A 27,731-nucleotide genomic window follows, 5' to 3' on the forward strand; every position below is an offset into this window, starting at 1 on the left:
TCATCGTAACGTTATCGTCATAAAAAAAAGGTGCGTCAACGAAATAATTGCGTTATCGTCATCGTTGACGAAAACAACATTGATGTAAACTCACAATTGTGAGATAAAAAGTCACAATTATCTTTTAAAAGGTTTTATTCTGTGGCGGAAATAAGCTTCCATAAAATTGTCACTTAATACAACTTCACATTTCAAGTTGACTAAACTTAAAATTAAGGCAGCACAAACACTTACTTTTTTAAGCTGAAAACATTTTTTTACAGTGTTGTGAATGTAGTTTAAATTAAAGTAGTATGGGCTTTGGTTAGTAATACATTTCCTCAAAGAGAATTCTGTTAATATATTTTTTTTTTTACAATAAATAAGCAGCAAGAGTGAAGATTGAGACTGAGGAATTTAGTCAAAAGTTTATTTAGACTGTTTTCTTGAAATTAATTTATTATCAGTTGGAAATGATTTGGGGCATTATTTTATATATTTAAAAGTAGCTACTCTTCATGCTAGGTTAATTTAATTTCATTGTAAATTACATCATCAAAAACATGGCATTTGTCCCTATAAAGCTATTAAGAAAAGGAAAAAAGTAGTAGGTGACCAAAGTGTACCATATTTGTGTAAAGTGTCTTGAGTGTGTACATGTGTGTGTGCATGTGTGTGTGGATGTGTGTGTGTATGTGTGTGTGCATGTGTGTGTGCATGTGTGTGTGTATGTGTGTGTGTGTGTATGTGTGTGTGCATGTGTGTGTACATGTCTGTGTTCATGTGTGTGTTCATGTGTGTGTTCATGTGTGTGTTCATGTCTGTGGAGAAGGTGTGAGCGGCTGGAGCTTGACGTGGTGTGAACAGAAAACTGCAGCAAAAGGTGTGCTGGAAACAGGACTTCGGGAAACTGTGTTGTGTATAGGGGAAGTCTCAGGGAAGTGGATATTGTCATGTGTTGCTCTTTAATGGAAGAGGGGATTTTGGAGGATGTGGTGTGTGTGTGTGTGTCCTGAGAGGCCAGAGCTCAAAGCGTAGGCCGGTTTGTTTGCTGTAAGTGGGAAACTCACGGCTTCCTGCAAGAGTTGCTCCAGGGAGTAGATTCTGGGTCGGTTTCCTCGCTCCCTGTCGATAACAATACTGTAGCTGGAGAGAGAGATAGAGAGAGAGAGAGAGAGAGAGAGAGAGAGAGAGAGGGTGAGAGAGAGAGAGAGAGAGAGAGAGAGAGAGAGCGAGAGAGAGAGTTATTTTCAGTGCTGTGTGTAATGCTTGGCCGTCCGTGTCGAACTACGGAGAGCTCACTTTCATTGGCTGTGACTGATTCTCTTCAGCAACACTTCTGCCGCTGAACACAGGGATTAAGGGAAGTGATGTTGACTTCTTGTGCAAGCAACTAAGGACTGTGGGAAACTAGTGGGAGATAGGGGACGGGGTACAGCTCATTGAACTGTGGTAGTGAGCATAATCCTATTGAAGTGACGATAATCAAAACAACAACGACAACAGGAGTTTAGGTGCGATACACACCGTAAGCAGGTCGTGCACAAGTATTCACAAAGTAACTTACTACACATCCCCCATCGGTTAAATATTGTACTTTATTACACGACTCTGTGTAATACTTGATTCTGATTGGTCAATCGATAACAACCACTGAAAACACAGGCTCATCCGGGTCACTGAAGTCATCAGCGCTATAACGCTTGCTAGGAACGGTTATTCTTCGTGTAAGTTTTGCATTTGGTGAGCTAATAAATCTAATTAAATTATTTATTGATTATTAGTTATATTTATTGGTTCATAAACCTAATGAACCTCAATTTAATAAGTCCATTTATTTATTTAATAAGTAGCTGTTTAATAAGCAAGATAACATAAATTCATATAGGATCATTCAAGATTTAAAAATTTATTTTTACATTTATTTTTATGCAAATTCCGTCAAATTCCACATATTTACTCTCAAAATTTCAGCTCATAAGCAGTAAATATGCCATAGGGGTGTTGGTGAGTTACACACTTACACATCGGGCGACTCCAAGGGTTGCACACGGGCCGCATACAGCAGCTCATCTTCTTTGGTGATCAGGACCTTGAGTCCAACGGTCAGAAGCTCTTTGGTCAGAACACAGTTGGGAGGCGCTGAAGGATGGAAAACACAGCTTTACATGACAAACGAGGACCTCATGACACGGCAAACACCACCTGTCCCCCGGTGTGATGAAACGACTGGAGCGCACACTCTTAAAGGAGCAGTTCACTTCAGAATAAACATTTCCTGATCATTTACTCTCCCCCACGTCATCCAAGATGTTCATGTCTTTCTTTCTTCAATCGAACAGAAATTAAGGTTTTTGAGGAAAACGCTCCAGGATGTTCTCCATATAGTGACTTCAATGGGGTTTTTTATTTTTTTATTTTTTTAATGCCGCATTTCTAGTGCAAGATGAGCATTTGTGGTTAAATAGTGTATAAATGTCCTTTTTTTATAAAATGGCGGATGGTTTGTCTAGATGAGACTCTTATTCCTCGGCTGGGATCGTGTCGAGACTTTGAAGCTGCACTGAGACTCACATTTGGACCTTCGACCCGTTGGACCATTGACGTCACTATATGGAGAACAATACTGGAGTGTGTTCCTCAAAAACCTTCATTTCTGTTCGACTGAAGAAAGAAAGTCATGAACATCTTGGATGACGAGGGGGAGAGTAAATTATCAGGACATTACTAATCCTTTAAGTTGAACACAAGTATCCATTTCTTAAAGGGGTCATCGGATGCAAAATTCACTTTTATACGGTGTTTGCATATAAATATGTCTCTGCAGTGTGTGGACAACAACAGGTGAAACTCGTAAAATGAGAATATGGTGCAAAAGTTCATTTATTTCAGTAATTCAACTTATTATATCGACTCATTACATGCAAAGTGAGACATTTCAAACCTTTATTTGTTATAATTTTGATGATTATGGTAATTTATAAATTCAAAATTAGAATATTGTGACAAGGTTTTCATAAGCTGTGAGCCATAATCATCAAAATTATAACAAATAAAGGTTTGAAATATCTAACTGTGCATGTAATGAGTCTATATAATATATTAGTTTCACCTTTTACATTGAATTACTGAAATAAATGCACCATATTAAAATAAATTGAGTTTCACCTGTAATGAAAAAAATCCATTCACTCCTTTTTTTTTTTATTATCAAAAAAACCTAAACGCTCTCAATAATCAGGCCACAACCATTGAGGAATTTTAACCAAAGTATGTTACAAACTTGCCCCTAGGAATCATATCAACTTGTGTAAAATGTGCATCCGATGCCCCCTTTAATGCAAGTTATTAAACAGCTGTCCACACCTGGGGCTAATGTGCCGTTTGACGCCGCCTTCTTCCTCTCCTCGTCCTCCTCCGAGAAGCTACTGTCCTCCCCCAGGTGGAAGCCCTCGTCCGCTGCAAAACTCTCCATCAGACGACTGACCGCTCGACCCTTCGACTGAAACACACACACACACACACACACACACACGCACTGAGTCGCTCGCAGGAAAACTCATGCTCCACCGTCAGCAAAATCTGTTCTCGCACGTCAGAGCGTGTGAACGTCACCTTTACATGACGTTAGCTCTTACTCAGCAAGAGAAGACGAGTGTTAACTGTCCGCTTGTGTGTGTTTACCTCTCGAAGCCGGGTTCTGCGAGTCCTGCTGTTGTCATCGCTGTCTGCAGACTGGGCCTCGGCCGACACGTAACTCCTCCTCTACAATAACCACAACTTCACAGATTAGTTACACAGTTCAATTGTGTGCGACCCATCAGTAAGTCTGAAAACACCTGCGTGTTTGTAATCAGTATTTCCCCCAGAACAAGTCAAGTCTTTAAAACTATGAAATTACATTAATGGAAGTATGAAAAGTGACCCTGGACCACAAACCCAGTCTGGAGTCGCACGGGTATATCTGTGGCGATAGCCAACTATACACTGTACGGGTCAAAATTATCCATTTTTCTTTTATGCCAAAAATCATGAGGATATTAAGATCATGATCCATGAAGATATTTAGTAAATGTCCTACCGTAAATATATAAAACATGTATTTCTGTGAGTGAATGCAGCACAATCGTGAACATAAATGCACAACTTTAAAAGAGATTTTCTCAATGTTTCGATTTTTTTGCTCCTCAGATTCCAGATTTACAATAGTTGTGTCTCGACCAAATATTGTCCTATCCTAACAAACCACACATCAATGGAAAGATCATTTATTCAGCTTTCAGATGATGTATAAATCTCAATTCATAAAATTGACCCATGTTTTGTGGTCCAGCGTCACATAGCAGTTTAATGTAGTACTGACACTAAAACTTGAATTGTTTTTCTTAGACAGTAATTTTTATTTTGGGTGAACTATACACAATACATATTCTCACTATCCACCATACATATACCGTATTTTCCGGACTATAAGTCGCACTTTTTTTCATAGTTTGGCTGGTCCTGCGACTTATAGTCAGGTGCGACTTATATATCAAATTAACTCATTTATTGAGATGAACCAAGAGAAAACATTACCGTCTACAGCCGCGAGAGGGCGCTCTAGTTAGCGGAGTTGTTCAGAAGCGACACCGAGGAAGAACTCAATGTATTCAGTGTTGAGGAATGAGATCGGGAGCTTGGTGAACTTGCTGACCGGTAACTTGTTGGACTCGCTGGCTAATGTTAATTTAGCCTATTCAGCCTCTATATGTTCTTTATGCTGTTGTGCAGCTGAATAACTGTTAATGTGTTACGCTAACACACCGGACACCTTCAGCCTGTTGTTCTGTGTGCTGTTGTGGAGCTGAATAACTTTCCAGATTAAATGTATGTTCTTGGTCTTGGATTTTGTGAAATAAATTTCTAAATAAATGCGACTTATAGTCCAGTGCGACTTATACATGTTTTTTCCCCTCTTCATGGCACATTTTTGACTGATGCGACTTATAGTCCAGAAAATACGGTAGTTGCATTTAGTATTGTGATATATTGTGACACGATATATTGTGACACCCCTAATTAGCACACATCTCTGTGGAGAGAGTGGCGCGCATGTTTGTTTGAGCGAGCTGGAGATCTGTGAGGCTCACCGTAGCTCTGAGCATGGAGCTCTTCCTCGTGGCTCTCTTCAACCTCTCGCCGCCGCTGCTGGGGAACGAGAGGAGGCTGCTGGTCTTTCTGAAGTGACCCGGCCAGTGCTTGTCCTGCAGTCTGGGCCGCCCAGGCCTCCTCCGGACCCCGAGAGCTTTGGGGACGGGCACGGGTCTACAGGGGGCCCGGCGCTTCACCTTCACGTCCCCTTCTGTCACGGCACGGAACTGAGATCCTGAATAGAAAATAGAAAGAGTTAGAATAAAAAAAACATGGTAACACTTTATTTTGATGGTTCCTTTTGAACATTATGTCGACTGTGAGTAAAGCGAGTTTCCACCGCAGGAACTTTCCCCAGGAACTAGGGGCTTTGGGCTGGTACTCGGTGTGTTTAGGGTCTAAATTAAGTTCTGGGTAACTATTTCCTGCTCGCGAGGGACTTTCGGAAACTTTAAAAACTTTTTTTAAAGTTCAGGAACTTTGAGGGTTTGGTCTTAGGCGCTGAACATGCTGATTGGTCGAGTTCATGCCGCATTTTGATTGGTTGACTCCACGCAGCATTTTATTTCAACCACTATTTTTTTAAAGTCTATTGCAATGCGTGCGGTAAGAGTTGTTTGCTATTCGAATCAACAATGGAGTTTAAAAAATACGACCGATGGACCGACGACGAGGTTCAGGTTTCATTAAGCTTCCTCTACTGCACCGGTTCCCAACAGGGGGGTCGCGGTCCACAAGGGGGCCTCAGTGAGCTCTGTGGGGGGTCGCGTCATATTTTAAAAAGTTTTGAGCAATGAGCATTAAATAAAAGTCCTTAACTTTTTTTCTGTTCAAAATGTATATAATGAGCGAGTTCATCATGAATCCATTTTCCAATCCGTGGTTTTGTCTCATCCTGAACCACTGGTACTCCTATAATAAGTGTTTACACTGGGACTATTTTACACTGGTTCGGATGCGGAGTAGCCCAGGACCTTCGTGACTCTCATAGACGTACACAGAGAGAAGTAGATCCGGCTACAATGTTCTTCCGAAAGACGCATTATTCTGTTAATAAACGCAAGTTTATTATCGCTCACTATAAAGCCCCAAAAATAAAGCCTCACAAATAACATGCATGTATTGAGGTCCCAGACAGCAGTCATTTAGTAATAGCATATATTATTTCTTTTTTTACCTACACACCAGAGTGAATATTTTTGTTACTGCATTTCAAACAAGGCCAATTTATAGGCTACTCCTCGGCTTACTTACTTAGGGCCTACTGATGTTTTTGTTATTCTATTTTCGATATTATAGGCTATTAATTGTGCTTATACCATGGTCTGGGTGAATACTCGATTCTGATTGGCTGCAGGGTGTCCGTTAACAAGTGATAGAGGACACCTAAATAAACTGTCAGGCGTAACCAAGGAAACCAAGTTATTGTTTGTAACTTGTAACTTTAGATTTCGAATGTATTCGAATGTAAAACTAATTAAAATATAAACTAATGTTTTAAAAATGTGTTATTTGGCAAGTGACCATGGTATAAGCGGGTTAATGCCCTTCGAGGTGTCCATTGTCAGGTTTTAATGGACTTCGGTGGAGGCGACCGCCCTCCGCTGCGCATCGGCCGGTTCACACCTCGCCGTCGTCCATTAAAACCTGACAATGGACACCTCGTCGGGCATTAACCCTTACATAAACATATCTGGTTATAGTAAACATACCGTTTGTTTGAAAACAACATATTTCGTCATCCTTGCTGCAAGTTTACAAGAGCAATAATATCATTAAATGTGAAGGGGGTCCTAAAATATTTTCTTGGGAAAAAGGGGGTCTCAGACAAAAAAAGGTTGGGAACCACTGGTCTACTGGACTTGTTCAGTAGAGGACAAGAAGGATGAAGTTCAGCTACTGATACTCTACTGAGACTCTACTGAGAGTTAGTAGACATGTATATGCAGCGTTACTCATAGTCAACAGCATGTGTTAAAGGGACCATCAAACTAAAGTGAAACCAGAAACACAGCTGAGGTGTGTCTATCACTGGGCTTTTTTTTTTTTTTATGGCCTTTACCATAAAGTTCTTGTCGTTCCCGCTTAATCTTCGCCTTCTGATTGGCTTCCAGTTTGACCACGGAGAAAGGAGACGGGCCAGTGACCGAGAGATCCCTCAGCGCCGAAACCTTGATCTCGTGGCCCTCCTCGCTGGCGCAACTGCCCTCCTCTTCCTCTTCCTCTGTTTCGTGAACATGGCATTTCAGTGTGGCTGTTCACATCTGACTTTAATATTTATAAATATCCAAACATGATATATTGGAGTCACTATAAAGAAATGGTTGCTGTACAACTACATCTTGATCTAATTTGGAAATCTTCCCGTGCAAACATTTGTACGCCATATGAAATAAGGAGCTGTAGTGTTGCTGTCAAGGGTTTCTGAGTAGCACGTAAACTAGACATCCATGCGAACACATCCATCAGCGAAGTAATTGGTATTTAAAACGGTTACTGGCAGAAATTATGATCACAAATTCAGCACATGGTTTCCTAAAATGTCATTACATTTTTGTAACTGTTCGAGAATCTAGGTTTTTCTGATTTATTTGGTTGCTTTACATGTTCGTCAGACAATTCTCTAAGTGGACCAAACAAAGTAGACCACACAAAAAGTACAAGACTAACACACACACACACACACACACATCTCTCACTGCCGCTAAGGGCACATGCACTCAATTAAGAAATATTCAAGAGATCAACTGTATTTGTGAGAGAGAGAGAGAAAGAGAGACAGATGGTGACACACAGACTGAGTGTTGAATGATTGTGAAACATTTGAAAGCTTCACCAAGGCCCTGTTTACAGCTGGTGTTAAGATGAGTTTTGTTTGATCGGATCACGAGTGGACGGCGCTTAACACGTGTAAACTGAGGTCTGAAGCGTTTCGTCCACTTTCCACCACTTCCAGAGGGAGTTGAAAACACATTAGACCGGATTGCTTTCGTAGTGTACACGCTCATGTGAGCGAATGTGTTTGAACAGACACTAGAACACCGTCTTCTCTCCGTCTACTGACGTCACGCGTGAACATTATGGGAAGAGCTCGAGACAAACGGGTTTAAACTTTGATAGATGTAGACCCAAGTTTGTTTTTAAGAGGAAAAATGCACCAAACACAATATTCTCTCACCATTCCTGATTTCTAACACACACTCACAGCGTTCGGCTGTCAGAGCAGAAACTAAAGCTGATGCTCTCCGTGTGTTTTTCCGTTCATATGTAAATTGGACAAGCTTATTTCTCGTCCACTCGTGATCCGATCGACCAAAACACCGTATTAATGCCGTATTTTCCGGACTATAAGTCACACTTTTTTTTCATAGTTTGGCTGGTCCTGCGACTTATAGTCAGGTGCGACTTATATATCAACATTAATTCATACTGACTGAGATGAACCAAGAGAAAGCATTAGGCCTACCGTCTGCAGCCGCGAGAGGGCGCTCTAGTTAGCGGAGTTGTTCAGAAGCGACACCGAGGAAGAACTCAATGTATTCAGTGTTGAGGAATGAGATCGGGAGCTTGGTGAACTTGCTGACCGGTAACTTGTTGGACTCGCTGACTAATGTTAATTTAGCATATTCAGCCTCAGGTATATGTTCTTTATGCTATTGTGAAGCTGAATAACTGTTAATGTGTTACGCTAACATGCCGGACACTATTCAGCTGTTGTTCTGTGTGCTGTTATGGAGTTGAATAACTTGCCTTTCCAGATTAAATGTCTGTTCTTGGTCTTGGATTTTGTGGAATAAATTTCTAAATAAATGCGACTTATAGTCCAGTGCGACTTATACATGTTTTTTTCCTCTTCATGACAAATTTTTTGACTGATGCGACTTATACTCCGGAGCGCCTTATAGTCTGGAAAATACTGCACTAGCTGTGCAAACAGAGCTTTAGCTTTTCTTACTTTCCCAAGATGAGACATGCCGGCAGACTCTCACCTTGCTCAGAGGACTCGCTCTCCAGAGGAGACGTCTCTCCGTCCTCGTCCACTGCCGGTCCCCTGGCCTGCGGGATCCTGGACCCCGGCAAACAAGCGGCTGATCCGGGACTTTTCTTCCGTTCCCGTTTCACTGCCACTGGCTCGTGCCTCTTCCAGCACTCCTGTGTCCCGCTGTCCCCACTCGTGGCTGGGGAAGAGCGCAAGACACAATCACTTCCATGAATACACAACTCGTTTTGAATCAGATCATTTAAAACTACACACTTAAATGTTTATAAATATATAGAGTTCACAAATGTGTGACAATTATTCGCTGAGTTTTGTTTATGTTTAGAGACGTGCTCAAGAAAAAGAAGTTCACGAGACGGAGAGGCAGAAAGCACACCCTGTTTAATTTCTTTATTTTACAAAAGCACAACGTTTTGTTTAGATTGTAAGTGGACACATACAAAAGTATACACCTCACAGATTCTTTTTTCATATTTATTAAGTCTGTATGACCATATATGACGGAGTATTTTAAGTTTATTTAGCTGCTATGTAAAAAAAAAAAATCGCACAAATCACGCCGGCGTGATTGCCGACCCCAGAGGGTTAAGAGTGTGCATTTTGGTTATTCTGACTACTCAAGTGCCGACAGACTTCATCACATTTGGCATCATGTGGTGTGATGTTGCATTTTTAAGATGATTTCAAGTAGGAATGCACAATATATCGGCCACCATATCGGTATCGGCCGATATATGTGCATTTTTAATGTTATCGTTATCGGCCCGATTAGAAAATTTGCCCGATATATTAAAGCTGATAAATAACGTATTATTTCCTTCAGCTGAGACTCTTCAGATGTGCACTGTTCAACATGACAGTTTTGAATTGCTTGAAATATGATGAATCACTTCAAATAAGGTAAATAAGGTTCAGTGCAACATATCGCATATGCAATATAAAATTATATTGATTATTCTTTTTTTGTGAATCACTTCGAAAAAGGAAAATACGGTTCATGTGTTATATCGGCTACATAAAATTAACATAGAATTAATTATAGAATATTATAATTGTGTGTTTGGGACATGGCTTTTAATGGTGAGACATTTGTTTTTGTAATCAGGCTCTCAAAAATTATAGAAAAATTTAGATTTAGATTTATCGGCCAATATATCGGTTATCGGCTTTCAAATATAAATAATTATCGGTTATCAGTGTCGGGCAACATTTTTATATCGGTGCATCTCTAATTTCAAATTAAAAAATTGTTTCAAATAACTTTTGAAAATGCATCTCAACAACCACGCTCTTAATTGGTAATGAGATGAATGGTAATGGTAATGAAAAGCTCAGGTATTTTAGAAAAAAATATAGTGCCTCGAACACCCGATTCATTCGTTGGTTCGTCAGATAAAAGTCCAATATAAACTAGAAAAAAATTAAATAATGCATCCTAAACAACATTTCGGTCAATGCACCTTCCTCAGGCTTACAAAACAAGCAAAAAATGTTACGAATTTTAAAACCAACTCATTAAGAGTATTTATAGCTGATAATGACATGAAGGCCAATATAGAATAAACAAAATCTACAGGATAATATCTACAGGATAAACAAAAACATAAACGGGTCTACATTACGAAAAAAAGTAGGGATGCACGATATATCGGCCACCATATCGGTTTCGGCCGATATATGTTAATTTTTTATGTTATCGTTATCGGCCGATTAGAAAATGTGTCCGATATATTAAAGTCACTTCAGATGCGCACTGTTCAACATGATGGTTTTGAATTGCTTGAAATATGATTGGAATCACTTCGAAAAAGGAAAATACGGTTCATGTGTTATATCGGCTACATAAAATTAACATAGAATTAATTATAGAATATTATAATTGTGTGTTTGGGACATGGCTTTTAATGGTGAGACATTTGTTTTTGTAATCAGGCTCTCAAAAATTAATAAACAAATGTGGATTTAGATTTATCGGCCAATATATCGGTTATCGGCTTTCAAATATAAAGAATTATCGGTTATCGGCCAAATTTTTCATATTTGCATCGCCAAAAAAAAAAAGTTCTTCATTGTTACAATAATCTTAGCTTAGTCTGTTAAATCCAAATGCCACATGATATGACCCAGGTCCGTCACTGAGGACGAGTTGTACCTGTGTCGCTCAGGCTCTCGGACTCGTTGGCTCCGCTGAGCTGGGAGGAGTCTCTCTTAGAGTTGCTGTGGCCGGAGTACAGGCTCTTGGAGGACAAGGGAAACTCTGGGTCCCTGGAAGCAGCTCGTCCACCGGAGACCTTCTTGAGGTGAGTTATCTGGTGATCAAGGGGGCTATTCTTCCTGTAACACTGTGACTTCATCTAAGAGAGAGCAATAGGAGGGGTAGACATTTTGAGACCAACATCAAGACTAGTTCTGGGCTACTTCCTGATCCCTAAAAATCACACTGTTCACATCAGGGTTTGAAATGTACTTTTTCCCGCGAGTTGGCGGGAGTTAATCTCAAACCCTGGTTCACATCTCCAAATCAATCCTATGGGAGCAGGAGACGAAAGGACAAAGACACACGTGTTTAGAGGACTGACCTGTGAAGAGCTGAGACGGCCAAACCCTCGATTGGACAGTTTCTTCTTCTTCTTCTGAGAGTCTCCCCGATGCTCCTCTGCTAGTGGACTTAGCCCCGCCCCCACCAACCTGTCAATCAAACAACAGAAGAGGCCGTTACAGACCGTGCCCCTCAGTAGTGCCGGATATTTAGATTCTACCCGTCATCCATTTATTCATATTCGTTACGTCATCACCGCTATGTCTTCTTGTGTCATTGAATCACTCAGCAGATTTGTTCAAAAGTGTTTTGTGACCAAATCAAGTCTTATTAGCCTTTAGTAAAACTGATTTTTTTTTCCACGAATGACAACAAAACAAGCTTTTTTTATTTTGACAGCTTTTGAGCTTGAATTTTAACAACAGCATACACAATTTAGGATAATTCTTCAGCCTTTTTCTGTCTGTGTTAAACTGAGGCTACGTCCGTTCTTACTGTCAGTCCAAATCCGATTGTTTGTGTGTCTGATCTTTTCTGCTTCTCCGGCACTTTGAAACAACATGGCTTCGTTTCAACAAAGTTTCGACAGCGACTTTCCTATCACAATGTCTGACGTTTACATTTTAAGTGGCGTGAGTGAGAAAGTCACATATAAACCATGCATAATCCGATCAGAGCGTTCAGAATGAAACGGGTTTCCAGAAATGCGATTTGAATAGGATTTCAAACCACATATGGATGTAGCTTGAAACTGATTTGTAAAAATTGCATTTCATGCTGTTCACATTAGATCATTCAGATCGGATTTCAACCGGAAATGTAAAAAACGTAAAAAAAAACTTTTAAAAAAAATCGGATTTGGATTCACAGTCGTTCAGTCAAAAGATCCTCGGCCACAAAAATGTCCCAATTCGGTCCATCATTCAGATTTAAAGCCGTCTCATTCAGTGATGGGTGTATTTGCTCAGCAGGTCCAACCAATTAAATTCTCCTTCAGAAAGCACATTGTATTGCTGTGTGTGTGTGCTATAATCAAGTCTCGAAGTCAGGAGCTTGGAGACTTCAGCACACAAACAAAAAAAATACAAGACAGAGCGATTTGTTCACTTAAGGCGAGACACTACAGGTGAATAGGGTAACATTTTAAAATAATAGATATCACCATGAAACTTCCTCAGTTGATTACTTTCACGAGTATATATAAAAAATGTATTACAAGTTTTTGAAATTTGTATGTTTAATTATGCAAATTAGGCATTATCTCATTAAATATGCACGATTTTGCATATATTTTTGGTAGATAGATCTGAACATATGATAAAGCCAGGTGCAAAATTATTTTTTCATTTTGATTACACACAAGATGAAAAAAGATGTTCAGAGGGATTTCAGGATATATGCTTTCATTACCTAGGAAATCTAAATATACTGTCCATAGCCTTAAAAAATAGATTTTCGACATATTTTTTTTATTAAAATGTCACATAAACCAGGCCAGGAATGATTTATTGACAAATCCCTCTGAGCATATCTTCAGAATACTGCTAAGTGTATAACTGGAGAGTTTGGTGTACATCGGCTGAGATGTTTATACTGGAGAATGACAAAAAACAAATTTTGATACAACAGCATTTAAAGATTTGTAATGTAAAAATGTACTTTTTTTAGTGGAAACAACTATTTACAGACACAATATCTTATCAAATCATTAGCAACAACAATACAAACCACCTAAATCACATCAAAACTTATAAACACAGCATTTATGGCCTTTAACTGAACAGAAAAACAGCCAAACACACACATCTGAATGTCAGAGCGCTTCACGTGATGCATCTGAACCAATCACGTTGTCAGAAATTGACATCAGCCAATGAGATTTCACTTTTAGAGTTAAATGCCCATTGTACTTTCACGATTGGTTGCTGATAAAAAGGAAATGACCATATTTGGACCATATTTCCAGCGTGTGTGCAGAGAGAGATCACGGATCATGATGATTTACAACGCCAACTTTTGTTGAATTTCGGAGAAATCTACAGACGCAAATAGACAAAGTTAGTAAAATAAAGACCTAAATGTGTATATTGGACTTTTTTTCCACCACAAGTCTGAAAGAAGACATGTTATTGAAGTCAAATAGCCCAAAATCTCAAAATTGACCAGTGAAAAAAAAAGAAAAAAATGCCCCTAATGCAGTGTCGGTATGAAATGAAGAAAACAAGAAGAAATCGCTGCCTGCTCTTCCTCTGATGAGTATTGAAACAGTGAAGAAGAGAAACGCATGGTCTCCACAGCTCACGCTTGAACTGTGATCAGACAGCCACGGTGCGAGGAGGACAGTTGCCGGATAAAAAAAGCCCAGTGTGAATCATCAGGGGAGATTCCTGCTACAAAAAGGGGCCGGTTCCTTTGAAAAGACAGAGCGAGGCATTTGAGGGCACTGCATGTTTGACGCTATTGTTCTTGCTGAACATCAGAGCCCTTGCCGTTGTATTTCCATATCAGCGAGGCTGTGTGAACGCAGGCTTGGAGCGAATGTCCTTGAATTTCCCTGGAAACCTGCCCGCCAGACCGAACGCAAGACCGACGGCACACAGCACAAAAGATTAGCCGAGCGCTAGCGTGCCGTCACTCACACGAGCCGCTTAATCGCTGTGAGACATCTCTGGAGAGGCTGTCTTTGTGGAAACCTAATTGAGATTTTGTTTGCTGTAATGTGCTTCTGCTTATGCAATCCCAGGGGCAAATGCTGAGGTTGGTTTTTTAAAAAGCTCAGGAGACATAATGGAGATCTCAGTTGTGTTTCTTTTAAGTATCAATTCTGCCTCACACCAAGAAGTCGCATCAGTCAAAAAATGCGTCATGAAGAGGGGAACAAAACATGTATAAGTCGCACTGGACTATAAGTCGCATTGATTTAGAAATTTATTTCACAAAATCCAAGACCAAGAACAGACATTTAATCTGGAAAGTTATTCAGCTGCACAACAGCACACAGAACAACAGCTGAATAGGTGTCCGGTGTGTTAGCGTAACACATTAACAGTTATTCAGCTACACATTAGCATAAAGAACATATACCTGGGAGGCTGAATAGGCTAAACTAACATTAGCCAGCGAGTTCAACAAGTTACCGGTCAGCAAGTTCACCAAGCTCCCGATCTCACTCCTCAACACTGAATACATTGAGTTCTTCCTCGGTGTCGCTTCTGAACAACTCCGCTAACTAGAGCGCCCTCTCGCGGCTGTAGACGGTAGTGCTTTCTCTTGGTTCATCTCAATAAATGAGTTAATTTTGATATATAAGTCGCACCTGACTATAAGTCGCAGGACCAGCCAAACTATGAAAAAAAAGTGTGACTTATTGTCCGGAAAATACGGTAACTATAAAGATAACTACATTAGCATCCGTACCAACCGACGGAAATGTTCTGTTTATTATAAGTGCGCTTTTATGAGTCGTCGGCCGTTTTAAAAGCTTGAGTCCTTTTTAAGTCGAGTGGATTGGAGATTGTCTGAAAACGATTCCAAGAATATCATTACTCGTTATCGCTATAGTTGAGGTTTGGACTTTTCCAATTTTTTTTTACAGAATTATGACGATCATCAAAACTAGTTATCATTATTGTTACCGTGTGGTGTGAACATGCACTGCATTGTGAGTGCCATAGATATATATACACTAGATGTCGCCTTGGGGTTCTAAGCATGCGTCAAAACCGCCGCCATCTTGGAACAGGGGTCTTGTCACAGGAAGTAGCGAGGTAACTCTGCTATCTGTACTTCAGATTCATGGATGATGCCGGACTTTTGAGCTGCGTAAGGATGTTCACACGAACGAAGATTTTTTTACATTTTCTCTGGACTCAATGATAAATACACGTCTGACCGCTGGAACGAACCAAATAAACTAGAAAATCGCATTCATGCCGATTTATGGTGATTTTATTTCCGTTAGATCTACATTGACGCTGATGCATTAAAGAGGAGGGGCTTCCCTGTTCCAAGATGGCGGCTCTATTGACACATCCGTTCCAATGAACTGCAGTAGCCAAGGCGAAATCTAGTGTATACATCTATGTGTGAGCGCACACAAGCGACGTAATCTCGTCAATGGAGACTTGGACACACGACTGGACATATTAGGACACGGTGTAAAGGTCCTTGCAAATTCTCGTCCGAAATTTTCGCACGTTAAAAAGTAAATACGACCTCACGCTGTGTCAATCACGCCTACGAAACTTTCTTACGTCATAAAAAATTACATTTTCTGCATTCTTCCGCATCCGTAGAAAGCATTTTGGGAGGTGTTTTTGGAAATTGTCTTGGTTTAATACGTGGCTCCAGTATCGCTAGCAAAGCATCAAACTGCGCCAATGACATCCCGAAATAAACTTTGAATCGCTCGGGATAATCCGTGGCGAACTCTCCTTCCTCTCTACGCAATCACAGGATTGGATGGATAGACTCAATATTTAATCTTTCTTTTTCTCTTTTTAAGAGAACACCAAAATCATCCTCACTGCTTGAAGACGCCATTTTGTATTGTTTTGCGATTCGCAACGGATTAATCGATACGCGTCGGACTCAGCGTGCGAGATATATCCGATGCTGAACTCACTTTGGGACATCATTTAGATCTCGTCTCCTCAAAACTCGAGAAATTACCGGGGTCTTTTTCCCAGGAAAAGTCAACGTCTCCATTTTGATCTTCATTTAAACTCATTGGTGTCTAGGGAAATTAAAGAGATCTTTCTGTCCTAGCGGGACGACATCAGATCAGCTGCGCTTTCTGCCTGGAACGCATCTGTGTCCATTGACGCTAATATACTAGTGTGTGTATATATGCGCACACAAGAATAGAGTGTGTGTGTGTGTATGTTGGGTGTTTTTGTGATTGACAGGCAAGGGGACAGAGGCCGCAATGGAGTGTGTGTTGTTTCCCCGTGAGGTAGACGAGCTGACAAACACAACGTGACACGGACCCTCCCCTTGGTGCGCGCTCAAGGCGGCTAATTAAACAGAGCTCTCTCGAACACACACACACACACACACACACACACACACACACACACTGTAAGGGATTTGAAGCACAGACACAGTGTCAGACACACAATGTGAGCTAGAGTTATACTGACCCACTGCCCTCAATCACAAGAGGATAAATGAAAAGCAGCGAGTGAGAACGTCTTTGCATGGCGTCACCAGAAAACACACTGAACGTCTGCTAATAGCATCTCATTATGCAACGCAGTGTCACACTGTAATACCCACGAGTTACAACATACACTATCAGACAACAAACCAAAAACAGCACAATTAGTTATGAGGATTGAGAGGATTCGCATCGAGGAATTTATTCAGTAAATGTTTTTCCTTTGTAGTTTATGCACATTTTCTTATCGGATAAAAAAAATTTTTTTTTATTCGCATTTTTAGTATTTATGCGCATCTTGGCGTTTCCATCCAGCAGTTTTATTTTATGTGATATCCTAAAATGCGCATAAAAATAGGTGGATGGATACATAGCTAGTGACCAACTAAATTAATAAATAATATTTAACCCCGTAACACCCCCTTTTTCTTTAATAAACATGAAAATGCACATTCGGAACTTAAATGGTTGTAATTCAAGAATGTTTTGGAATATAGATGTAAGATTTGTCTTGTTTTAAAGAAGACATTTGGCCGATTTTTGTAGACGTGAAATAAATTAAGAAAGTTAAACAGAAAAAAAGTTATAGAAGTTTGAGTTTATGAAAATTGACAATGTTAAAAAATTAATTATTCATATTTTATATAAAATATATATTTTCAAAACCTGGAGGACTCTAAAAATGCAAACAAGTTGTGTTTCAAATTTTAGGTTGATATCTCTTGAAATAAGCTTTCAGTGAGATTTAGTTTGGGCGCAGTACCACACTTCTCCACTAGTTGACATTACTGCCCATATATGGGCGCCTCCATTTCCATATGTTGTTTGAGTGATCTGAACCATTATTTTTACAATTTTCATACAATTTATGAAGTGGACATCCTATTCAGAAGTAGTGTTGGAAGTTTGGCATATTTTTAAATTAATTCAACCTCTAAGAAACACAAGATGAACACGTATGTGCATTATAGCTCGCTGCCACATCACTAATGGTGAATATATTATCATTTTCTTTATATTTAAAACATTTTCAGACCTTTTTTCATAAAAGAATTGAAGGGATGCTATCTTTTGAACTCTTGGCATGAAACCAAACTGAGGTTTCTACCATTCTTTCATGATTTTTCATGTTTTCACTATTTCAAAATAAAGGTCTGAACACGCCTTAGGAGTATGAACATATTCTTGTTGCAAATTGATAAATTACGGCTCCTCTGTAATGTATTTTGGACATCAGTCACCAAAAATGTAAACTAGAGATTGTAAGCTTTCAAATGATATATAGCTTGTCAATATTAGTTTAGGTTTAGTATAGGATATTACTGTATTAAATATGTAATGGCTGTGGACCAATATAAGGGGTTAATAACATTTCTGGAATCTTACACTTGGTCAGGAATCGAATACTAGTTATAAAATTAACTTATCGATTCCTTTGTGAGTATTTCAATATGACTTTAAACCATTGAAGGTCGCTTCATTCAAATTTAAACATTCAAAGTGCTAATTACTGAGTGTTTAAGAGTTTAATTACTCTTTAATAATGCTAGAAATGTACATTAGTTCGGCTAGTTGTTTTTATATGGTATTTTTAAACCACAGGCAAACGTTCCTTCCATAAGTGTTCTTCGGCCCGTTGATTTTTGTTCATGATATTCAGCAATAATTTAATGTTTTGAAATAAGACTAAATGTGGATGATATAAATTTTGATATAATATTATTATGATATTAACCTTATTGAAATCGATACCCAACCCTAATCACTGTGCATAAACTTCATTTCATATTAAAAGTGATTTCTGCCGAAGCTGCATTAACTCAAGCTCAACAGCAAAACATTAATTACAAAAATTAATTGAGCACATGTGTTTTTTTATGCGCATTTTTAAGAATTTATGAGCATCTTGGTGTTTCTATCCAGCGTTTTTTTATGCGATATCCTAAAAAAAAACGAATAAAAATAGGAGGATTGAAACATATCTAATGACAACCACCTCAGCCAGCCATCCCGACCAACGAAATGAATAAATAATATTTAATAAAATGATAATATCACTGTACATAAACAAGTGAGTTCTGCCAAAGAGAAAGTTTCCAGCACCGCCCCCAAGCTCAACAGCAGAACATCTAGTGTGATGTTTAACACAATGGAGATCAGACTGCTAGCCTGTTAAACGCTGCTAGACACACTGCCCTCTTTTATATACAGTAGACACACACACACACACAGTGCCCTGGGTGTCACTGTCATGTGGACTCACATCGACGCGGCTGGTTGGCACGAGGGCAGAGGCGGGCGAGCGGAAACTGAGGCGAGGTGACATGACGGAGAACACGACGAGAAAGAGAGACACAACGAGGTTTTAGGGGGTGTGTGTAGTGTCAATAACCCTCTTCAAACCTCGACACACTGACAGATCCTCCGCAGGCGTCGAGGAACACAGTGCAATCACTCATCCTGACTGCAGTCGGTACAGACTCCACAGTTCTGCGACCGACATACACACAGCTCGCGCAGAAGCGCATAAGCGACTGATGTGGAAAAGCTTAGCGCTGGAAACAACAAACAGCGCACTTCACAAGAGACACACGGGAGACTCAACTCATAATCGATCCCAATGGAGTTGACGTTAGCAGGATGCTAAGCTAAAATGGTGTAATAAAAATACTGGACCACAAAACCACAAAATTTTCACATTGTTAATTAAAAATATATATTTTTTTTTACATTGAGACTTCGAAAAAAAAATGTAAACATTGAGAAAATCTCCTTTAAAGTTGTGCATTTATGTTCACGATTGTGCTGCATGTGCATTCACTCACAAAAATACATGTTTTATATATTTACGGTAGGAAATTTACTTAATATCTTCATGGGTCATGATCTTAATATCCTAATGATTTCTGGCATAAAAGAAAAATGGATAATTTTGACCCATACAATGTATTGTTATACCCGTGCGACTCGAGACTGGTTTCGTGGTCCAGGGTCACATATATTAAACATGCAGTCGTTTTTGAATTAGATTAAACTATTATTATTGATAAAGTTTGGCATTAAATGAGTTTCTCAACTGAACTGAGCTTGTCAAGTATCTATCCAACACAATTCTGCCTGAATATGGTAATCATTTACAACCACGAAGTATTAAATTACTGTGGCAAAATTATTTTTTGCTAGGGTTATTATAGTAACAACAATTGTTGGTTACACTTTATTTTACAGTGTCGTTGCTACATACAGTAAGTTACATGTACTTACCGCAGTAATAACAGTAAATTATGCATAATTACATGCAACTAACCCTCAACCAAACCCTAATCCTACTTTAGTAAGTACATGTAGTTGCTTAATATTACTCAAATACTTAAAATATATACTTAAACCGTAACAATGACACCTTAAAATAAAGTGTAACCCTTTATTTAATTTTTTTAACCGTATACTAAAGGGTTTGGTTTATGGTTATGTAATTATGCATAAATAATAGTTGTTACTATAGAAACTACATGTAATGCAACAATGACACTGTAAAATAAAGTGTTACCCAATTGTTTTACAGATTTATGGTAATCTGATCTGACTATGGTTGGTGCATCTTTGGGGAACGTTGCTTATTACATGTTGATTAAGTAAGTAGCAACTAATTATAAACAGCTCCACAAAATAATACACGTATTATGTGTTGTTCATTAATAGCATTTCCATATGTAATTACACATCAAATTGAAAAATGCCTAAGACAGAAAGCAGCTGCCAGCTTATATCCGTAAATACACATTAGCACACCCAGACACATGCATTAATTGCAGTGTAAGTATGTGTGTCATCGTGGACCGGCCTGCGCTGACCCAAGTGCTAAACGACAGGAATCTGTCACTTTCCTGGCAGGGAAATAGATTAGGGGAGAATCCACAGCGCTCTCATTACACACACACACACACACACACCCGACGGGCATGCCATTCACATCGCCATTGGCAGACACACAAGTTTATTGACACACACACAGTGCATGTACAGATATTTAAAGGTGCAGTGTGTAATTTTCAGCGGCATCTAGTGTTGAGGTTGCGAATTGCACCCAACAGAAGTTATAGTGGCCGACAGGAAGTGATGTCATCGTCTGAGACAGCAGAGAGTAGCCAGTTAAGCAATGAGGTTTCTTTACAAAGATGAATTAAGAAATTAGGTTTACTTAATTATTGCGATTATTATTGTTACCTGTCCATCATTGTGTCAGTGTTTTATCGGCTGACTTTAGCTCGCTTCTTTGCACGAAGAACTAAATGGTGCCGAAAAGCGTTTGTCCGCTCAGGGCCACTGTAGAAACATGTCGATGTAAGGAGACCCCGCGGTGTGTGTAGATAGAAATGCTCATTCTAAAGTAATATAAACATAACGGTTCATTATGTAAGGTCTTTAAACACCACTGAAAACATAGTTATGTATTTGATATTGCATTTCTGTCAACAGATCCTCCTAAATATTACCCAACACACCTTTAGGATTGTGTCTATAAGCCTGAATCATGCACACATACAGTGAAACCTTTCGAAAGGAGACACAGCGAACCGCTATTACTGCCAAACGCATGTAATGCAATGCAGGCCCAGTCCAGATCAGGAAAGACACAGCGTAACTGGACTTCCTCACTGAGGTCAGATGAGTTTACGGTTCGAGTCGTCGCCTGCTGGGTCGTGTCGATACGCTGTGTGTGAGAGGCATGCTAACAGGACAGAAGAACAGGAGTCACTTACTTTACTCGTTTCTGAGGTTCACTGAGGGTCCCGGAGCCGTGGCCAGGGACTGATTTACGCTTGCGTGGTCTGCCAGGGCCTCGACGCGCCGGACTGCGAGGAGTCTCCTCTTTCCTGAAGGAAAAACATGCTTAACTTTTGCCACCAGTGTCAAAATGTTATGGCGAAAATAAAGACCCTTTATTGAGGGTTATTGAGTTATTGAGTTTCAAAACTATTACTAAGGCAACTAGAACTACGCAGGGCTGCACGATAATGGCTAAACTGATAATCACGATTATTTTACTCAAAATTATAAATCACGATAATTAATCAGACATAAGACAGTTAACGTTATATATAAATTATTGCCAATGTAATAGGCCTAACGACCATTTAGCGTATTTTTACCAACCTACACATCACCCAAAAGATTCATTTAACCAACGTAACTTCATCAGATGGCAAGTCAATACAAAATGCATGGTTTTGATAAGCAATTTGTGATGCGTCTTCACATTAGATCTTCTAAGCAACACAATTGACCCTTCGCAGGGAGTTTGATTGACAGGTGATCTGACCAATCATAATCCGCTATTTTTGTCCGACAAAGCAGTCAGGAGAGTTAGCATTTTAGGAGTTGAACTTGAGAAGTGGAGTGTACTGACGTCTTTCGGCGGTTAAAACAACATTCCTTCTGATGTTCATTCGTGTTTATTTGATGCTATAAATGAACTAGAAGGAAGAGATGATCGGTTCACGAGCAGTTTTAACTGATGCGACAGAGCGATCTGACACACACATTAAAGAACCACAAAACGCTATTTATTGTTTACATTTCTTTTAAAAAATTACCAAATTTGAAAGTTGAGACTTTGTTTCATATTAAAAGTAAGCTGGCCTGTGTCTGTCGGCGCGTTGTCAGTTTCCTCTTTGTTGATACGCACCGAAAACTGTCGTTTGTGGTAAAACCTTAAACTTCAAACAGTGAAACTCCTCATTATTTCCAATAATTCCAAATTATTGTTCATTTAATTCTGCAAACATAATCCCAAACAATGTGGGGGAGATCCATGTTTAGATTTTTTCCAAATAAATCGCGGAAGGTTTGATTGAAAAGCTCTGTTTGGGGGATTTAAGTTATTTACATCTGGCAACCACAAACATCAACCCTAGTGGGGACTTGTTACCATTATGCAAGATGATGCAAATGTAAAATTAAAAAAAGAATTTTCAGGATAAATAACAAACGGGCAAATATTGAGATGATTATTAAAAAGAAATAATCGAGAGAGGCAAATATATCGGTATCGCAATTAAAACACAATTAATCCTGCAGCCCTATGAGTGTAACGGTGTAAACTGGGATACGACAAATTGGTAACACTTTACAATACGGTTCATTAGTTAACATTATGTAAATTACTTAATTAATTTAATTACTTAGTTAATATTAATTTCAACATTTACCAATACATTATTAAAATCAAAGGTTGTATTTATTAACATTAGTTAATACTAAAATGAACAAACTTTGAACAGCTGGATTTTTATTACCTAACATTAACAAAAATGATTAAATGTTTTAACAAATGTATTCCTCATTGTTCATGTTAGTTAATACAACTAATGTTAACTAATGAACCTTATTGTAAAGTGTTACCGACCAATTTAAGATACTGTATAATCTGAAAAATGCCACAGATCACCTTTAAGCAAGGTCAGTATTTAGAGCTTATGTCAGGCTTACTGGTGATCATGCTTTCTCTGGAGTTTGGCCAGTTCTTTCTGCTTCTCTTTGTAACGCTGTTGCAGCTCTGCCAGCCTCACCCGCATCTCCAACTCCTGCCCGTCCATACTGTCCATGGCACCTTTCACCGGACACACCTACAGGAACACAAGCAAACCGGCCTTCCCTTAGTCAGCGGCTCCGACCTCGGATGACTTCTGGTTCCAGCCCTGAGTTAAAACTAGGGATGCACGATATATCGGTCGCCATATCGGTACCGGCCGATATATGATTCTTTTTAATGCTATCGTTATCGGCATGATAAGAAAATGTGTCCGATATATTTAAAGCTGATAAATAATGTAGTATTTCCTTCAGCTGAGACACTTCAGATGCGCACTGTTCAACATGATGGGTTTGAATTGCTTGAAATATAATTGGAATCACTTCAAAAAAAGGAAAATATGTGGAGCCATATCGGCTACATCAAATTATAATAAGAACATTATAATTGTGTGTTTGGGACATGGCTTTTAATTGTGTGACTTTTTTTTTTTTTTAATCACGCTCTTAAAAATTATATAAAAATTTGGATTTAGATTTATCGGCCAATATATCGGTTATCGGCTTTCAAATATAAAGAATTATCGGTCTCGGCTAAAATCTTCATATCGGTGTATCTCTAGTTTAAACTTTTTTGAAATTTTAGTTTGTTACAGTCCTTGTGACACAAAAAAAGACTAAAGAGAAAGTATGCAAGTAAAGTAGGAAGCAGAAATAAAAAACTGAGCATACAGTATGTAACATAATAATAACATATATTATGAACTACATGAAAAACATGTATGTGAGAGAACAGAACCAGGGTGTGTTACCGGCTCATGGCGAGGTGTCCAGCTGCATTTTCTGCGCAGGTTGAGAGATCTTCTAGCCGGAAACTGCATCTCAACATCTGTGGCGCCGCGATCCTGAGAGTCCAGCTCGAGAGCCCGAGCTGCGGCCAAAGTGGCCAGACTCTGCAGGTCGAAGATCCACTGATCTTCTCCTTTTCATGAAGAAAAACAAACACAATCAAAATAAGTCAAACTAAAAATTAATCTGAGACAACAGATTTTTTTTTCTACTAGTGTGTGCAGGACACTATAGTTAATTTATGTAAGTGAGGAGAGCAAAATAAAGTAAACTGTGACATATTATACACAAATATTCTTCAGTACCAGTAACATTTATACAAATTTGGGAGCAAAAATGATTGGGACACTTTGAGCTGATCATGTTTTGCTGAAGTGTGTTTTCTTTAATTGCTAATGCTCTTTTTACACACACTGAACACAATGAAGCATTGCTTGGTCACTGGTTGAGCTAAACTGATATTATCTAATTGTGTAGTTAAATTTACCAGCTGACAGATATTCAACATAATTCATCTGTGAGACAGACTAACAGAAGGACGGACAAAACCAGTGAGATCTTGTCATATTTTATTACCATTTTCGAAACTATAGCGTATAAACTGTGATAAAGTGAGAAAAGTTGAAGGTGTCTGAATAAACTTTGGTAATTTCTAAACGGGTCCTCACAGCGAGCATACCTGGAGTTTTACTGCAGCTTTGGTGATAGCGTTGCAGTTCGAGATCCGCCAGTTCGCTGAGCAGCTCCATGCCGTGACAGGAGGAGTTCAGCGGGACACAGGATCCCTGGGATTGGTAGGAGGCGGGAGGAGAGGGGGGAGGACAGTCTCCACAGAAAGCTGCCGCGATCAGGAGCTCCAGACTCCAGTAACTCGACGTGGGAGTCTGGGAGCAAGCTGGAGATTCAACCGTTGCACAGATCTCCTTGTGATCTTCCTCATCAGCCGCGGCAACCTCGGCTTGGACGATGGCGTTTGGTGAACAATCGGAGACGCATAATTGTTGTGGTAATGGAGGTCCCTGTTCCTTTAGTGTCTCCGGACTCGAAGACTGCAGAATATCTTCAGCCACGTCTTCTTCGAAGGCAACAGTTGGCTCTTCTTGGCGGATTGCTTCCTCAGATAACAGCGTAGGTCCTACTTCACAGTCTGAAACTTCAACAGGTGTGCAAATGATCTCGACGCGCTCCTTTTCCTGATTAGCCTCTACGGGTTCACAGCATCTCATCTCCACATCGTCCCCTTGCACAAACACACCCTCGGGCTGGTCCTCGACCGGGCACGTGGCATCGACTTGCATCGCTGGCTCCTGTGGCTCTTGGAGAGGCCTCACCATCGCATGGCAGTCTCCCAGGCTGGAAAGAGCTGGAGGAGTGTGCTCAACAGGTCGGGTCTGAACCTCTTCTAGATCCGCAGGCTCTGCAAGCTGTACGTCTTGAGCGGTGGGGCCGTTCCTGTATCCCATGTTGATTTCTGGATAGGTATATCCAGGTGGCAAATCTGCGACAGGGAATATAAACGAAGCTCAGTTGCGCCAAGAACAAAGCATTTAAAAATATCAGCGCAAAAACTGGCTTGTTTTACACTTTGGACAACCTGTATATCCTTCATCCTTCCCTTGCGGGTCAAAATGACCCGAAGCCCTAAAATTATACTTTTTGTCCAGAAAGCTTATTTCATTTTGCTAATATTTTTTGCTAACATTTATTTACCTTTAAATTACTAACAGTAATTTAAGCAGATTCCTCACATTCTTTCAACTTAAATTCAAAATAAATTAGATTTGCATGCATGAAACTTTTAATTCAGCTTAAAATATCTGACATTGGGTGTCTTTGGCGACCTCTTGTGGAAAAATAATAATATAACATGATATTTCATGACTCTTGCCACTAGATGGCCTTATATCTCTATATGGAGCAAATGAGCTGTTCCTCTGGGTCCTAAAGTCATTTCTCTTCAGTATACATTCAGATACACATGTAGACATTATAAAATATTTTGTTTTAGCATTTTTAGTTTGAATTTTGAGCATTTTTATGTTTTTATATGTGTACTGAAGCATTTCTCGCATCCCATTCATTCCTATGGGGGTCAAATTGATCCGAGAGGAAAGGATTTGTTACTTTTTTACATTTCAACCACAAAGCTCCTCGAATCCATTAAAAAAAAATGTGTGTGTATTCGTGGTTCAAGTGAAAGTCCAAGGGTCTTGGGACCCCTCTAATGAACACTCAATTTTTTTAAAAAATCAGCTGCGTCAAGAACAAAGCCTTTACTGGCTTGTTTTACACTTTTGACAACCTTATAAGGACGACTTGTTTAACAAGCTTTGCGCCAGAGGTCTGAACAAAAACGCATTGTATTCCACATGACAGTGACACTATGCCTTGATCTTGGCTCTTTGTTAGGAAGTGCAGCTGTTGAAGGGGTAATTCTGAGGTAAAACAGGGCAACTGACACGGCTTTATCCTTGGCATGCTGAACAGTTAGTGAGGTGTTAATGATGATAAAGAAGGTGTAGGCTGGGGGATGGGGTGAGTCTGGACGAGGTGTTTCTCCATCTTTACTGATGTGATGGCGCTGGGGAGCTGAGCTGGCGGCCATTTTCTGCATTTATCAGCAGCTTTAGTCAATCGTGCTCTTGCCTATATAGCCGCCCACACAGAGCCACAGTCTAAAAAAAGCCCTGATTGTTTCTGCATGAGGGGCTCAGCATGAATAACAACCAACATGTGGCTCGTGTGTTTTTGAGGCATGCTGACTTGAAACAGGACGGCGCTAAATACAGGTGTAAACTGAGGTCTGAAGCGTTTTGAGCTCGTCCACTTTCCACCACTTCCAGAGGGAGTTAAAAACACATTAGACCGGATTGCTTTCGTAGTGTAAACGTTCATGTGAGCGAATGTGTTTGAACAGACACTAAAAGACCGTCTTCTCTCCGTCTACTGACGTCATGCGTGAACATTATGGGAAGAGCTCGAGACAAACGGGGTTTAAACTTTGTCGGCTGAAGACCCAAGTTTGTTTTGAAGACGAAAAACGCACCAAACACAATATTCTCTCACCATTCCTGATTTTTAACACACACTCACAGCGTTCGGCTGTCAGAGCAGAAACTAAAGCTGATGCTCTCCGTGTGTTTTTACGTTCATATGTAAATTGCGCAAGCTTATTTCGTCCATTAGATCGAAAGATCTGAAAAAAACCCACACATTTCCCCGCTCATAGACCCTCCCCTGGAAGAAATCAGGACAGAAGTGTTTGAAAGTGGACAAAAGAGACGGATTAAAACACCAGGTGTAAACGGGAATGTGTCTCCCTCGTCCACTCGTGATCCGATCGACCGAAACGCATCTTAATACCAGCTGTGTAAACAGAGCTTTAGCTTCAAAATACAGTTACAAGTCATTATCACGCGGCTCTGTGGAATACTTGATTCTGATTGGTCCATCCAGCTGTAAATTATTCCCAGATATCAACCGCTGAAAACAGAAACTCGGATGGAGTTACAGAAGTCATCAGCGCTATACGCTTGCTA

At 39.7% G+C, this 27,731-nt stretch overlaps 1 protein-coding gene across 1 annotated transcript in view; it reads right to left on the reverse strand.

Annotated features, from left to right (window-relative positions):
- The window catches only part of bahcc1a (BAH domain and coiled-coil containing 1a), a 134,356-nt gene that overhangs the window by 17,137 nt on the left and 89,488 nt on the right, over nucleotides 1–27,731 (reverse strand). The window contains exons 11-23 of the mRNA XM_079613361.1: nucleotides 24,872–25,690; nucleotides 24,156–24,325; nucleotides 23,302–23,438; nucleotides 21,573–21,686; nucleotides 11,692–11,800; nucleotides 11,265–11,466; nucleotides 9,102–9,290; nucleotides 7,175–7,336; nucleotides 5,112–5,347; nucleotides 3,664–3,744; nucleotides 3,346–3,481; nucleotides 2,004–2,121; nucleotides 1,050–1,125 (exon numbers count right to left, since the gene is read on the reverse strand). Of these exons, the coding sequence (XP_079469487.1) occupies nucleotides 1,050–1,125; nucleotides 2,004–2,121; nucleotides 3,346–3,481; nucleotides 3,664–3,744; nucleotides 5,112–5,347; nucleotides 7,175–7,336; nucleotides 9,102–9,290; nucleotides 11,265–11,466; nucleotides 11,692–11,800; nucleotides 21,573–21,686; nucleotides 23,302–23,438; nucleotides 24,156–24,325; nucleotides 24,872–25,690 (2,549 nt within the window). The remainder of the gene's footprint in view (nucleotides 1–1,049; nucleotides 1,126–2,003; nucleotides 2,122–3,345; nucleotides 3,482–3,663; nucleotides 3,745–5,111; nucleotides 5,348–7,174; nucleotides 7,337–9,101; nucleotides 9,291–11,264; nucleotides 11,467–11,691; nucleotides 11,801–21,572; nucleotides 21,687–23,301; nucleotides 23,439–24,155; nucleotides 24,326–24,871; nucleotides 25,691–27,731) is intronic.

This window comes from Phoxinus phoxinus (assembly GCF_949152265.1).
Source record: "Phoxinus phoxinus genome assembly, chromosome: 1".
Classification (NCBI taxonomy): Eukaryota; Metazoa; Chordata; class Actinopteri; order Cypriniformes; family Leuciscidae; genus Phoxinus; species Phoxinus phoxinus.